Genomic DNA, 14,794 nt, shown 5'->3' on the forward strand with positions numbered 1-14,794 from the left:
AAGGAAGCATAGACCTGAGTGGTCCCCTCTCCCTTTGGGGGCCATGGCCTAGCTAGATTACATTCTGCCTCTATGCCCGCAGCTCTGCACAGTGCCTGGCACATAGTGTGCACTCAAATATTTGTGGCCTGAAGGAGGCAAACTTTGCAAGACCCATAGAAAGGTGTTTTTCTTTTGTCCTCAGCTAAGAGCACATTGGCAGAACCTCAAAGAGATGCCAGGGCCCAGGTGGCATGGGGCTGGGCCTGGGAGGCCCTGGGCAAATATTTGTCAAATGAACCCAAGGCCAAGAGCAGACGGAGTCAGTGTCTGACGAACTGACATTCACAGGCCTGGAACCAGCTGGACCCGGGGGGCAAAATCAAGGCAAGGAAGGCAGGGGCCCCTCCCCACACTGATCCCAGGCCTGGGGTTGGCGGGGGGACGGGGAACAGGCGAGGCAGGGAGTGGGACTGCGCCATCATGTTTATTAGAAGGTTGAATTTTGGTGTGTGCTCTAGACAGATTACAGAATAAATACCTGCGCCTTGAGAACAGGAAGTCCACGATTCATACAAAGTGCTCACTACAGGAAGTTGCTGTGTCAAAATCCAGGCAAGGACCCAACTCCGGGCAGCCCCTCCTCCCTCCTGACCTCAACAAGGGCTGTGCTATTTTTTTTATTTTATTATTTCTTTTATTTCTCTTTATTATTATTAATATTATTATTATTTGCTTTTAATGTGGTCACTATCATTGGCAAAGTTCCTTTTTCCCTTTCCTGGACATAGGGTTCCTGTCTTTAAAAGATTCCACTCTGAGGCTGAAGGTGCCAAAAGCTGCTTGAGAAGTGGCCTTTGAACTCCGTCTGGGAAGATGGTGAGGAGAAGGAAGCAGGAGAAATCATTCTTGGTTTAAAAAAATAAAAAACAAAACCAAAAGTCCCACAATCTAAAGGTCATTCCTTACTCCATCAGTGATCAAACTGCCCAAAAGGAAAACAAGAGGAGAAACAAACGTGGGCGTTCCTCCCGGGCAGGGTAAGAAGGGTGGGACCCCCAAGCTCTCAGGGAAGCTAAGGCTCCTTCCAGCCACGGGGGTGTGAAGGGGAAAGAGTAGAGGAAAAAAGGAGAGACAGAAGAGAGCTCAGCGCCTTGACACAGACACTTTCCCATCTCCAGGGCCACCTGCGGTCCCAGCCCAGGCCAGCTCCCACTGTCACCTCTGCGTCCAGGAGATTCATAATAAAAAAGAATCAGAAACAAAGCCAAAACCAAAACCAAATCCAAAAGGAAAAGACCTGGGGCAATGGAATGAGGAAGAGGGGAGGCGAGGAAGGTAGAAGGGCAGGTCTCTGGATGCATAACTCCCGAGCCCGGGGGGCCGGGGAGGAAGATTCCCCAGCGCCCCGCTGCCTGCGTGGCGTTAGCTCGTCACGTAGTGTTTGGTGGACGGCTGCCCATACACCCTGTAGAAATCCTGGTGGCCGGGCTGCTGGGAGGCGTCAAGCCAGTCTCTGACCGCCAGGCTGGGAAGGGACTGGGGGACGGAGGGTGTGGGCGGGAGCGGGTGTGAGTACTCCTGCGAGGGCACTGTCCAGGGAAAGTGGCCGGAGCGGGGGTAGGGCTGGTGGCCACCATGGTTGGCCACGGAAGAACAGTAACAGTTGTCCACAGAACAGACGAGAATCTTGCGGCCGCCATACTGGGGGAGCATGGGCTGCTGGGCGGCGGAGCCATTGGGATACTGCGATGGGGGGAACACGGGGCTTGAGTGCACTGGTTGGGCGCCGCCCGGCAGGGCCACCAAGTGCTGCGTGGAGCTGCAGGGCCCCAGGGGCTGCCCAGACTGGCCCTCACCGCTGGCTGTGCCCGCCGCCCCGTACTGGCCGCCCACAGGGCCCGACGACGTCTCTAGGAAACTGGCCTCTGGGAAGGCCGTTGAGTGCTTGCGCTTTTCCGCCCCAGAGCTGCTCATGCCACAAGGGTACAGGGGGACACTCTGCAGGAAGGGCACCGGCGTGCTGAAGGGGCCTGTGGAGAGTTGGGGCAAAAGTCGCCAAAGCTCCCGCCCCAAACAACCTAGGCCTCCTCTCCCTGGGTTGGACCTGGGGACCACTGACACTTAGAGGCTCAAGAATGTTACATCTCAGGCGATGCTTGCTCCTCTACAATTAGGAGGTAGAGAATAGTTATATCCCCACTTTAAGTTGAACAAATGGAGGCTGGGGAGGTCATGTTGCTTATGCACTGTCCCACAGCTACAAGTGGCAAAGCCAGGATATGAGGACAGGTCTCCCAGATTGGGCCACACTGCCTCTTGGAGGGAAGGCTCTGGCGCTGAACCCCTCCCCAAAGGGCCCTGTCTTCCTTCGGCGGAACACCCCACCCTCACCTTCTAGCATTTTCCGCAGCTGCTTCTCCTTCTTGGCCACCTCGTTCAGGAAGAGCTTGGAGTTCAGGTGGCCGATCTTAGGGGGGGAAAGGCTGCTGCCTGTGCAGGTCTGGGTCCTGGGGGCAGTGGACGGGGCATCTGCTGTGAGGAGGCATCACCGGTGAGCCCGCCCTACCTCCCCGCCATGGGCCTGGTCCCCCTGCCCTCCCTAGGATGTGCCCCCGGGAGGGCTGGGGCCATCAGCTCACCTGTCCATCAGGATTTTCACAGACTTGGTGTTCTGTTGGGGGAAAGAAAAGGGTCAAGTCAGTGTAAAAGGCAGCCCAGGGAGAGCCCGGGGAGAGGGGAAGACAAAAGCTGCCCCCCGAGAGTCTCCCCCAGGCCAGGTGGATCCTCTCATTCTGGACAGAAAGTGGCAGGGGTTGGGGTGGCCATTTGCGGAAGAAGAGCTAACATTTACGGAGCTCTTGCCACGTGACCCAGGCATTGTAAGTGCTTTCTGTGCATCTATAACTTCATCCAGATAGCTACCCAAGAAGAAGGGCTCTGCAGGCCCACACTGTTTTAGCTCAAGTCTTTGGGGCCAGATGTGTTTTGGAATTTGGAAATTTTTTTGATTTTAGAAGGAATATACAGTGCCTGTATCATATATTACATATCATCCCCAGCAAGACACAACAATCTAATACATCAACATTTCTGCAGCAAAATGTTCGAATTTTCATACCAAGTGAGATGAAGACCACAAATTGCCTAAATCAGTTCAGGTCAATTTTTGCTGTTAAATTAGATGCCAGAACTTGTTCCTGTTAGTTTTCAGAGATGTTTACAAATATGGAATTGTGGATAAAGAACAGTAGCCCTGTATCATCAACACTACTTTGCAGGTGAGGGAACAAGGTCTGGGATGTACCTATGACTTGCCCAAGGTCACAGTGCTAGAAAGAACAGGCAGGTGGATTTGAACCCATGCACGCTGGCTCCAAAGGCAAAGGCATGTGAGCTACAGGTCGGGGAAACTGCAGATCCCAATTTGGAAATGGCCCTCTGGGTGCCCACAGCCTGGTCCTGGGCCCAGCTCACCTTCATGAAGCTGACATCCTCCGTCTTATCAAAGAGCAGCTGCAGGGAGCCCAGCAGCTTCTTGGCCTCCTGCATGCGCTCCCCGAGGTGCAGCGCCTGCGCTGCGTTCTCGCTGCAGAACTTGGCCTGGGCCTTGTCCAGGACCTCCACTGTCTGCCGCAGATCCTCGTCCAGCAGTTGGTGCAGTTTCTCGTACTGCAGCCGAACTTCCTCCTTCAGTTGGCTCACTTTCTCCTGTGAGTACAGGGGGTAGGAGTGGGCATGCAGGTGAGCACTGGAGACCTTTGGTTTCCCCCTCTTACCCATCTCACATCCTAGAACCCCAAGTTACCAGGCTGCCCCAGGCTCCCAGGGGCAAGGTCTGACCTGCCAGTTCCCCACTGGTAGCACAGGGCTCTGGACCAGCATCCCTTGGCACCAGTGGGTATCCACGGACAGTTCACTGAATGACTGATGGAGTGGTTCTGGCGTAGAGCCACACAATCAATCCTTAGTAAGGAACTCACCCAAAGCCCTGCACTCAAGCCACCCCCATCCCTCAGCATGGCCTTGGGCTTAGCTACCTCCACCAGGCGCTTGTCTGACTCGAGTTTGTACAGCTGGTCCTCAATGTCCTGCTCTCGCTCCTCCAGCCGGTCCTGCTGCTTCATGAGCATCTTCTGCAGGGACAGTTGGATGGGGGTGTCAGAGGGGCTGCGGCTCCAACCCTGACCCATGCTTCCCTCTGCACAACACATGCATCCTATGGATCCTTTGACCTGATGGCACCAAGCCTCTGCCACCCAGCCCCTCTGGGCCCCTCCAATCCCAGGGGCCTATTACCAGCTCTCCCCAGAATAGCTTCCCATGCATATTTATTTATTTATTATTTTTTTAGATGGCGTCTCATTCTGTTGCCCAGGCTGGAGTGCAGTGGTGCAATCTCGGCTCACTATAACATCTGCCTCCCGGGTTCAAGTGATTCTCCTGCCTTAGCCTCCCGAGTAGCTGGGATTCCAGGCGTGCTCCACAACGTCCACCTAATTTTTTTGTAGTTTTAGTAGAGACGGAGTTTCACCATGTTGGCCAGGCTCGTCTCAAACTAATGACCTCAAATGATCTGCCCGCCTTGGCCTCCCAAAGTGCAGGGATTATGGGTGTGAGCCACCACGCCCAGCCCCCATGCATATTTAAACCCTGAGCTTTGTGAGGCAGGGCTACACCAACCTCTGTTCTAAGCACTTTTCCTGTACAGATTTATCTAATCATCCCAGTAATGTCATAAGGTAAGTACTATCATTATTCTCATTTCACAGAAGAGGAAACTGAGGCCTAGAGAGGTTAAGTAATTTGCCCATAGTCATGCAGCTTGTAAATAGCAGAGCTTGGGCACAAACCCAGGTGATCTGGCAGCAGGGTCCACTCTTACCCAGTCTGTGCTGCCTCTCCCTGGGGAGTGTCATCTAAGAGATAAGTACCCTAAGATGCAGGGGGTCAAATTCCCTTCCAAAGCCACATGAGCCTCTGTCCCAGTCCAAAGATCTCACTTTATACTCGCCTTACATTAGGGGGCATCAAGCCTGCCACCCCCTCCCTTGTTCTTAAGACCAAGAGCTAGGACTCTGGAGTCCTGGCTAGCTCCCTCAGCTCCTCAGTGGGACCCAGGCAGAAAGGAGATTTGGGGTCTCCTAAGACCTGAGGCCAGGCTGCTGGAAGGTGCTGGACCAAGCTGCCCTTCTCAGCTCATAATCTCCTGTCCCCACAACCCCTTCCCTGCCAGCCACTTCATCTCTCCTGCCCTCCTCTCACCAGATATGCCTCTTCAGACAGGCTCTCTCCCCTGCTCAAAAACTCTCTGTGACTCCCTGCTATCAACTACTTTAGCATGGCAATGAAGACTCTTTTACATCCTGACTCTTCCAGCCGGCTGGGCTGGTATCCAGTCCCCAACACTCCGCACATGGAAACTCCCTGCAGCTCTAGGTACATTCTTCTGCAGCCCACAGTGCCTCCTCCCTCCCCTGTCTATCCTTCAAGGCCCAACTTAAGTCCCTACTCCTCTAGGAAACTTTCCATGACCCCCGCTCTGAGGCTGTGCAGGTCCCTCCCTGTCCTGGCTACGGGGTGGGGCTGTCCCATTCTGCCCTCCCTCTCAAGTTGTGCTGTCTAATATGGTAGCCACTAGTCATATGTAGCTATTTAAATCCAAGTTAACAAAAAATAAAAAATAAGGTCGGGCACTGTGGCTCATGCCTATAATCCCAGCACTTTGGGAGGCCGAGGCGGGCGGATCACCTGAGGTCAGGAGTTCGAGACCAGCTTGACTAACATGGAGAAACCCAGTATCCACTAAAAATACAAAATCAGCTGGGCGAGGTGGTGCATGTCTGTAATCCCAACTACTCAGGAGGCTGAGGCAGAAGAAACCGAGAGGCGAAGGTTGCAGTGAGCCAAGATCATGCCATTGCACTCCAGCCTGGGCAACAAGAGCGAAAGTCTGTCTCAAAAAAACAAAAGTTAAATATCAGTTCCTTATGCACCAGCCCCATTTCAAGTGCCCAGTACCTACGTATCACTAGTCTCAGATATTAAAGTTACAAAATGTTACAATCATGCAGAAGTTCTATTAGACAGCACTATTCTGGAGTCTTCTAATTGCCTCACAAACCATGGTCTCATCTCCCTACAAGACAGGGCCTCTTAAGAACGGGGATTTGCTGCTGTCTTTCTCCACTTCCCTTCAGAGACCGGCCACACAAAGGCCTGGGTGGCTTGAGATGCATAACAAATTCACTCAATAAGCCCGCGGGTTTCACATACAAAATAAAATTCGCAAAGCAGCTCTGTGTAACCACAGACATTCACAGTAACTGTCATGCCGCAAGGAGTGGTTCTCTTTCTTCCTCTGTGAGGGCCTCAGAGTAGCCCTCCAGTTCAACGCCATGATTCCCACCCCAGTCACACCCAGCTGGCTCCCCGAAGACAAGCTGCCATCAATCCCTTCCTCATCCCACCAGCCCATTTTATGTAGGGGCAAACCAAGGCCCACCAGAGACTTCAGCCAGACCCCATTTTGTGTTGGAGGCTACTCTGGAAATAACCAGAACCCTGGGAGCAGAAGGAAGTGTGGGGGTAAGGCTTTCACCTCATAAGCTGGGTGCAAGTGGCACACACAACTTAACCTTTCAGTGACCCAGGACAGGACTTCTAAAAGAACCAGACCCGGGAGACCTTGCTCTGCCCCCAGAAGCACCAAGAGGCACAGGAATCTGCTGCCAGCCCAAGGGGTCAGAGCCCAACAGCACACACAGCATGGGCGGGCAGGCGCAGGGGTGCCCAGCACAAAGCTGCACATGCACATAAGAATACCTTGCCACCTGAGCCCCAAGCCCGCCTCAGGTATGCTGGCGGGCACAGCCACAGGTGCAAACGCACTTGACCCAACCCCCTCACAGGGAAGGTTGGACCTCCTTGGAGGCCCCAGACAATGGCGAGAGGCCTGGCACGATGGCGAGGAGGCCAGGACACTCCAGGAACATCAGGCCTGCTGACCTCCCCTGGAACAATTGGCCCTCAAATTCTTGCCTGCTGGCTGTCCCATGCCTACCCTCAGGAGGACAAGGTCCCCCTCAGGTACTCCTCAGAGTTCAGGTCACTCCCTCCATCCAGTGCTCAGGACATCTGAAAGGCCCTGCTGGCTCCACACATCTCTCACCATGGGCTTCCTGAATGGCTGCTTCTCCACGACCAAACCCACCAGGAGCCGGTTCAGGGCAGACCCAAGTGAGTCCCAGGGGAAGGGTAGGAAAGAGGCAGCTCCAAGGTCCCAGCGCAGCTTAAGGACAGGAACAGAGCTGTCCAAAACCACCCCGCAGGCTGGTGGGTGCCCCTTTGCCCCATCCCTTGCCGATGCCCATGGAGTGACCCCTCAGGGCACAGCAGAAGGATGGCCTTCCTATCCAGTCCTGGGGGGGTGGGGCTCAGCCCCTTCCCTCTTCTTCCAGGCTTTCCTCAGTTTTCCCTGGCAGCACTTCTACCCTGGGAGCCAGCAGAGTCTTCCCGAGCTTCTCTGTCCCAGGCACTCTGGGTGGGACACCAGCCCAGGCCACACAGAGGCATGGCCACAGTCCCTAGCAGGTGGGAAGGTTTCATTTCCCCCTCCTGCTGCAGAGGCCACTGGGCTCCTGTCTCTGCTGCAGGGGTTGGAGTGAGAGCAGGAAGGGGAAGGAGGCTGGCCAGGAGGTGCCAGTCAGGGAGGAGTTAGGGGGTTGCACTGGCCTGGCCTGCTCTCCCTCAGGGCCAGTTCCTGCTACAGACAGCGCCTTGGAGAACCGTGGGAGCTGCTGCCGCCTCAAGCCTGGGAAATTGGAAGGAAGATGGGAAATACCCGCCTGCTGTCCCCTTCACGACCCCACCCCAGTTCACCAAATGAGCAAATCAGGTTGCCAGGACACTGGAAGATGCTGGAAGACAGGGAGCAGAGGAAGCAAGACCCGGACCCTCCACCACCAGCAGCCTCCTTTCCATCCCAACCCCCACCTGCCTCCCCAGGAAATGGCTAAGAGCCAAGGCCCCATTTCCCACCTGAGAAAAACCCATAGCTGAGATCGGACCGGATTTCCCAGCTCAGTTCAGAGCAAGTACTCTCTGCGCAGGCAGATGGGGCTGGGGGCACCTTACACACGCCACCGCCCCCCCACACCCACCCCCCAGGGTGCGTGGCCTGGACTGCGCACACTGGAGCAGGCAGGAGCAAAGCAGAGCAGAGTGGAACGTGGCCTGGGCTAGAAGCTCTGGAGGCCCCAGGCCTCCAGGGAGACGGGGACTAGGTGGGGCCCAGGGAGGACCTTCACACCCCCAGCCCTGCCTATCGGGCCTCAGGCCTTCGGTGATCTGCCCGGAGCCTGTGAGGACAAAAGCATGAAGAATCAGGAGCCACCATTCCTCAGCTTTACCATTGCTCCCTCTGACTCCCCTCCGGGCCTGGAGCAGGGAACCCTGAGTCCCTACAGTCCTGCCCCAGGAAAGCCTCATGTCCCTCTGGAGCATGACTGGCCACGCCAGCTGCCATTTTTGATGCCAGACTAGACTGGGCAGACGGGTGAGGCTTGGGGACTCTGGGCTGTATAAAAGTTAATAAATAATAATAATAAAACCCTCAAGTCAACCTTGAAGAGAAACAAGGTCAGGAGGAAACAGGGCCCCAGGGACTGGGAAAGAGGCAGCCTCTAGGTTTTCAGACAAGACCAGCGCTGGCTCCAGAAGCCCCCATGGTAGTGGGAGAGGCAGAGCAGGGAGGGGCAAGAAGAGGGGGCTGGGCAGCCTCTTCCTGCTCAGGTCCCTGCCCGGTGACTCTCCGGCCAGCTCCAGCTCTGGCTCCAGCCCCCTCCTCAGAGCCACCCCATCCTAACCCTCCCCTACTCCTCCCCGTGGTCTCTGTCCCCATCTCTCCCTGGGTCTCTGGGCCCATAGCACTCTCCCCTTTCCTCAGAAAAGCTTCTGCCTGCCCTAAACCCCCTTTCCATGCCTCAAGCCTCTGCCTTGGGCTATCATGTGAACCCCAGGCTGGGGAAACCACAGGCCACAGAGGGAAGGGGCTCCAGGGCAGGCGCCAGGGCAAGGAGAGAGGCAGCACCTCAGATGCGAGCCCGGCAGACCCCAGAGAGGGCTTCCCAGCTGCAGAGTGGAATTAGCTTTTGCCATGCAGAGAGCAGCGCTCTGGGGCAGCAGAACAAAGAGGCGAGAGAGAAAGCCCCCCTTTGTCTGGCTTTGAATGCCAGGCCAGCCGGGAAGGAAGGCTTTCCCAGAGCCAGGGAGGAGGCCAGCCAGGCCAGCCTGCTCTGCCCAGGGCAGGGGCCCAAGCCGGGCTTGCTCCGCCTTGCCAGACTGTGCCCAATACAATAGCACAGGACCCATTCGGCTCCTACCTCCAATACCCGCCACAGGCTCACTCCAAGGGGAAGCCCATCTTTCCCTCCTCTCCCCGACACCCCACCACAGGGGGATGTCCCAGGACCCCTGACAAACTCACAGCCACCAAGCAAGGATCACCTGAGCAGGCACTCACACAGCAGCACAGTAGTGCTGCCCACTGTCAGGAAGGCACACTCAACTTCAACTCACAGGCACTCAGCAGGCCTGGTAGGCAGACACGGCCGCGCAACTAGGGACTGAAGTCAGGCACGCTGCGCCTTCTCAGAGACACCCATGTGAGATGCAAAAAAATCAGTCACATCCAAGATACACGACCCAGATATGCTGGCTACACATGCACACACACACACCTGCAGACAGACACGGACGTGTGGCCACCCAGGGCTGCAGGAGTCAGAGTAATCAATATTGTGTGCATGACAGGTGCCCGGCCATGTCAGCAGGATCCTGGGATGGGGGTGGGCAGCTGGGCCTCTGCCTGAGGCTCCGTTTCAGGGGCAACGGAGGAAGGCCAAGCCAGAGCCTCCTTCCACGAAGACTCGGGGTGGCCAGAGAAGGGGCCACATGATCCTCACACCACACACACACGTGCGTGCACACAAACACACACTCCTGCAGGAGTATGGTCTGCTGTGGGGAGATGGAGCAGAGAGGTCTGCACTGCTGGAGTCAGGCTGCAGCCCCAGCCTCAGCACCAGCCCCAGTAGAGCCAGCCCTCACTCTCACTGCGCACTCAGAGACAGACAAATGGAGAGGAAACCCAGGATTCCCTCCAGGGTCTCAGGGTGACCCCTCCAGCCACCGGCAATGTGCACAGGATCTCCTCACTCCAAGCAGGGGCAGATCCCACACTGGCCCAAGCAGTGGGATCTCCTCCCCCAGAGAATACCTCTTCTTGACTCTGAACCTGAGAATGCAAGGAACAGGGTCCTAGCAACATGTTCAGCCTTGCTCTGGGACGCCAGGGACGATGCAGAAACACAACTGTAACTGCACAAGACTCAAGCAGATACACCTGCATAGACACACACGCACCACATACCTGCAGGCCCCTCACACATGCAACCGGGCCTGCACTTGGGTCTTCTTTCCATGTCGTGGGGGGTCATGAGATAAGGACACCCCCCCCCCAGCTCCCACCAGTCCCTCATTGCTTTAGATGAACTCCTGAACCTGGGGGCCAGGAGGGGTCTGATCACTCAGGACTGCCAGGCCTGAGCCCACCTGGATGTCCAAATCTTGGGCCCTTAGCTTCCCCACAACCTCATGGGAGAGCACATTTAGGATCTAGGCACATCCTAGATAATGGTCTCGGGACCATCCAGTGAGTACTCAGGACTCAAGGCAATGTGGCCGACACACTGGCTTCCCAAGGGAAGATTAGGGCAACAACCTGCTTGGGCCTGATTCTGAGAGTCCCCCTTGTAGTCCCCCAGGATGGATGGAGGCCCTGCTCGCCCTCCTGCTGGGTCCCTGCTTTAAGGCCTGGCCCATGTACACCTGTGGATGCTGTGAGTATGTGATGGTGAGGCCACCAGGGAGGGATTAATCTGGGTTTCCTATTTCTAGCCAATTGACAGGCATGTCAGCAATCCCCCTGGGAGGGCAGAAGAGGATGCATAAGAAGCAGAGCCTAGATTTTAACGCAAATGCCAGGTCTCTGTGCTTCTGTCCCTGTATCCTGGGGAATTCTGTGGCCCTCGCCCACAATACCAGCAAAGGCCCTTTAAGGCAGACTCCCTCCAGCAAGGGAAAAGGGGCCAAGGAAAAGAGCTCCACCCACTGCCCCTGTTTGGCCTACAGAGAGTGCAGAGGGTTCTTCCATTCAGGTTCCTATGGCTCACCCCCTCCTCTCCCTCCTGGGAGGGCAGGCAGGGCCCCTATTCCTCCACATTCAATAAGTCAAACTCACACTTGAGTAACACTGGGCTACTGAAGGGTTTCCAACCCCAGTGGCCTGGGGCACCAGAAAGAATCAGGGGCCTCTGGAGGAGGAACCTGGAGAAGGATGGGGCTCAGGCTGCCACTGCAGGGCACAGCTGCTGAACGCACAGAATTGCACATCTGGCCCTGATGCAACCCACTACTTCTGAGCCTGCCCACACCAGGCACAAGAAAGCACGCGCACGCGCACGCGCACACACGTACACACACCCTGCGGAGTTGTGGACAAAGTTCAGTGCCTGCTTCCATCCAATCCACGAGTCTGGAGATGAGGGGCCTACTGGGGGGCACCCCAGGGAATACTCTGCATGCACATGCCACCCACCCACCCCTGCCTGCGCCCCAAACTGTAGAGATGGGAGACAGGTGCATTGCAGGGCAAAGCACACAGTCTCAAAGACACTCAAAAACACAGACACCTAAAGCTATCCTCCTACACCAAGTCAGGTATAATTATGTTTTCTCCCCCACCCCAATTAAAGACATCCCTAGCACTCAGACCAGCTACAGCAGCACTGTGGGTGCGAGCAGGCATCTGCACATCGCCCAGGTTACTGCCCCTCCCCTGTTCCTTTCAGCCACATCTCCTTTCCCCTCCTCTCATTTTCCACTGCCAATCCCAGGACAGAACTGGACAGCCCTCCTTTCTCCTGCCTCTGCACTTTTCCCGGCCTCCTCCCCCAGCCCTTCCATCTTTATTAATAGCAGCAGCTTCCCAATACTGGGGAAAGTGTGGGCTGTGCCTGCCCTGAACTGGGGTGGAGGACACAGCGGGTGGAGGACACCCTTCCTTTAAGAAACCAGAGGCCTATCCTGGCACACAAACCCAGGGCTAGTCCATCCGATTGGAAACTAATTATACAGTAAATCGTATTTGCTGTCCCTGCCCCAGCCTGTGGTGGCCCTCCTGCCTTTTGTTGGTTGTATGTGTATGTTTTTTAATTGCTAAACAGTGACTCATTCTGACTGGTCCCCCCACACAGGAAACAGCCCCATCTCCAATCATGCCCTGAACAGAGCTTCCTCATACCCAGCCTCCCCACTGGCCTCCACTAACCTCCAGGGATCCCCACCCAGAGACACTCCCAGTCCCACCAGAGCGCAGCCTAGCCCCCAGATATCACACCCAGGCCCCAGGCCCCGGGTCCCAGGCCCCAAGGTGGGGCTTCAGAGAGGACTCCTCCTGTCAGACCAACCCCTTCCTTTCGGTATGACTCAACCCTGAAAGCCAGAGGACTGGGGAGGGACCTAGGAGGAGCCCCCTCCACTGAAGGGGACGGAAGTATTGCCTCAGTCCAGCTCCAAAACTAGGCCCAGAGGCCTGAGGGGGGAGGCGGTTTGACATTGGCCGCGGCCGCAGGGTGTATACAATGGGAGGGGACGCGGTTCTGTAATCACCCAGCCGGCAGCCCAGGGGAGCCAGCTGCCTGAAACCAGATTTCAAGGCGGCTCAACCTTAAACCCACAGGATTCTTTTTCCGTCTTCCACTTCCCCTCCCCAATTGTGGGATGGCAGCGAGAGGGTTGGGCTAGGCGAGAGGGCCAGGATGATGAAGACACATACTTGAAGGTTTGTTCATGCGGCCCGTGCGACACACAGGCAAGGGCAGCGATTCTCACACAGGGAGAGCCGGCTCTCGGGAGGAATCCAAATAGCGGAGCCGCTGTCTGGGCCTCGCTGGCTGCCCAGGCCCTGTCCAGAGAGATGGCCGGAGTTCTGCTCTCCCTCCGGAAGCTCCCCCCACCCCCTCAACGTGTTTCCAATAGCGCTGAAAACTAACATGGCTGCTTTTGTTTACTTCCTCATTGGTATGCCAGCATCATGGATCATGTCAGCCACAGCAGCGGCACCGGGACACTCATTACATAAACAGCAGCTGGAGAGGCAGGACCGGGGTCACTGCCTCGGTGACTTCCCGTAGGGCCTACAGCAACAAGGCTGGGGGGAGGGAGCTGCGCACCACAGAAAAGCAACACCCAGACTCTACCCCTGACGGTCCCACACCCCAATCCCATAAAGCACTCAGAAGACGGACCCTGTGCGCACAGGTGCGAGAATGTACCAAGTAGCGACCCGGGGCCCTTCTTCCCAGGACCCTGTCCCCAAACTTTCAGAGAAGAGTTTGGCCAGGGGTTACTGGCCTGATGTCAGAAGAGTCAGCCTGTCAGGATGGGTGGTCCCCGGGAGGGAGGGAGGAAGGAAGGGACTGTGTGTGTCTGTGTGTGTGCGCGCGCGCGCGCGCGTGTAGGGTACTTGCCCGGATTTCATTCCTTCGGATCTCCACGTCGCACACCGAGTGTCCCTGATGCGCGCCGCTGTAGTAGCAGCAGTACTGGCACACGGCCACCTGCTCGGCCTCGCAGTGGTAGAGGCGGTAGGCGTTGTGCTGCGGGCAGCTCCAGGCCCGCACGTCGTCCGCCTCCACCAGGAGGTGCCCGCGGGCGGTGGAGGGCTGCTGCAGGTGCGTCTGCACGTGGGACTGGCAGCAGGGCGCCTCGCAGCGCAGGCAGACCTTCTGGGCGGGCAGCGGGGGGCCGCGGCGGCAGAACACGCAGTGCAGCGCCGCCGGCGGCTTCTCCACGTGCAGGGCGTTGAACTTCTCCACGATGTTGGTGAGCTTCAGGTTCTTCTCCAGGCCCGGCTTCTGGTTGTAGGCCTGGTTGCACTCTGGGCAGCGCACGAGGCCGCTGTCCTTAGCCCACGCCTCGCCGATGCAGCCCCGGCAGAAGTTGTGTTTGCACGGCAGCTGCACTGGTTCCACGAAGACGTGCAGGCAGATGGGGCAGATGAGCTCCTCCTCGAAGCAGTTCTTCCAATTCTCCGCCATGGCGGCCGCGGGCAGGGGGGCCGGGGCAGGCCTCCCCGAATCCCCAGTCCCGGGGGTCCGTCCGGAGCCGCTGTAGGCCCACCGAGCCCCGAGCTCCGGCCCCAGCTGGCCCCGACGGTCGCTCAGTCAGCAGCGCCTTCCGCGTGCCCGCCCCCCGGAGGAGGGAGCCGCGGTCCTCACGCCGCGCGCGCAGCCGGCTGCGTCTCCTCCTCCTCCCGAGCGCCTAGCGGGAGGCGGCGGACTGCGCCAGGGCCGCGGCCGGGGCTCCAGCCCTGGAGGGGAGCTCCGGGGTCCAAATTCCATATAAGAGGCCGCCTCCCCGTCGGCGCGGCTAGGGCAGTGGCGGCCCGCGGCCTGCGCTCGGCCCCGCGGCTGACATTGGGGCGCGCCCCGCAGTAGACGGAGCCTGGGAGCAGCACACTTCCTCCGGCGGCGGCAGCAGCGGCGGCTCCTGCCTGGCTCGTCGGCGCCGCGCCTCCCTCGCGAGGGCTGGGGTCTGGGGTCCGCGGGGCCAGGAGGCGAGGGTGGCCGCGCCGAGGGCTGCTAGATCCGGACGGGGCGGGAGTGGCGGGCCGGCGGTCCCTGGGCCACGGTGCGGGCGTCCCCCGGCTGGCTGGCCGGGCGCGGGCTGCGGGGCGCGGGCGGGCCGACTC

General features: G+C 57.7%; 1 protein-coding gene across 1 annotated transcript; it reads right to left on the reverse strand.

The window, feature by feature from the left end:
* Positions 1–447: 447 nt before the first annotated feature.
* On the reverse strand, positions 448–14,342 carry TRIM8 (tripartite motif containing 8). The gene is made up of 6 exons (XM_033184383.1): positions 13,572–14,342; positions 4,020–4,115; positions 3,457–3,690; positions 2,622–2,653; positions 2,374–2,489; positions 448–2,012 (listed from the first exon to the last, which is right to left on the reverse strand). Exons 1-6 carry the CDS (start codon positions 14,139–14,141, stop codon positions 1,405–1,407), a joined length of 1,656 nt encoding a protein of 551 aa, XP_033040274.1. The 5' UTR covers positions 14,142–14,342; the 3' UTR covers positions 448–1,404.
* Between the last annotated feature and the right edge of the window lie 452 nt (positions 14,343–14,794).

The sequence above is a fragment of the Trachypithecus francoisi genome, unplaced genomic scaffold (assembly GCF_009764315.1).
Source record: "Trachypithecus francoisi isolate TF-2019V2 unplaced genomic scaffold, Tfra_2.0 Contig01579, whole genome shotgun sequence".
Classification (NCBI taxonomy): domain Eukaryota; kingdom Metazoa; phylum Chordata; class Mammalia; order Primates; family Cercopithecidae; genus Trachypithecus; species Trachypithecus francoisi.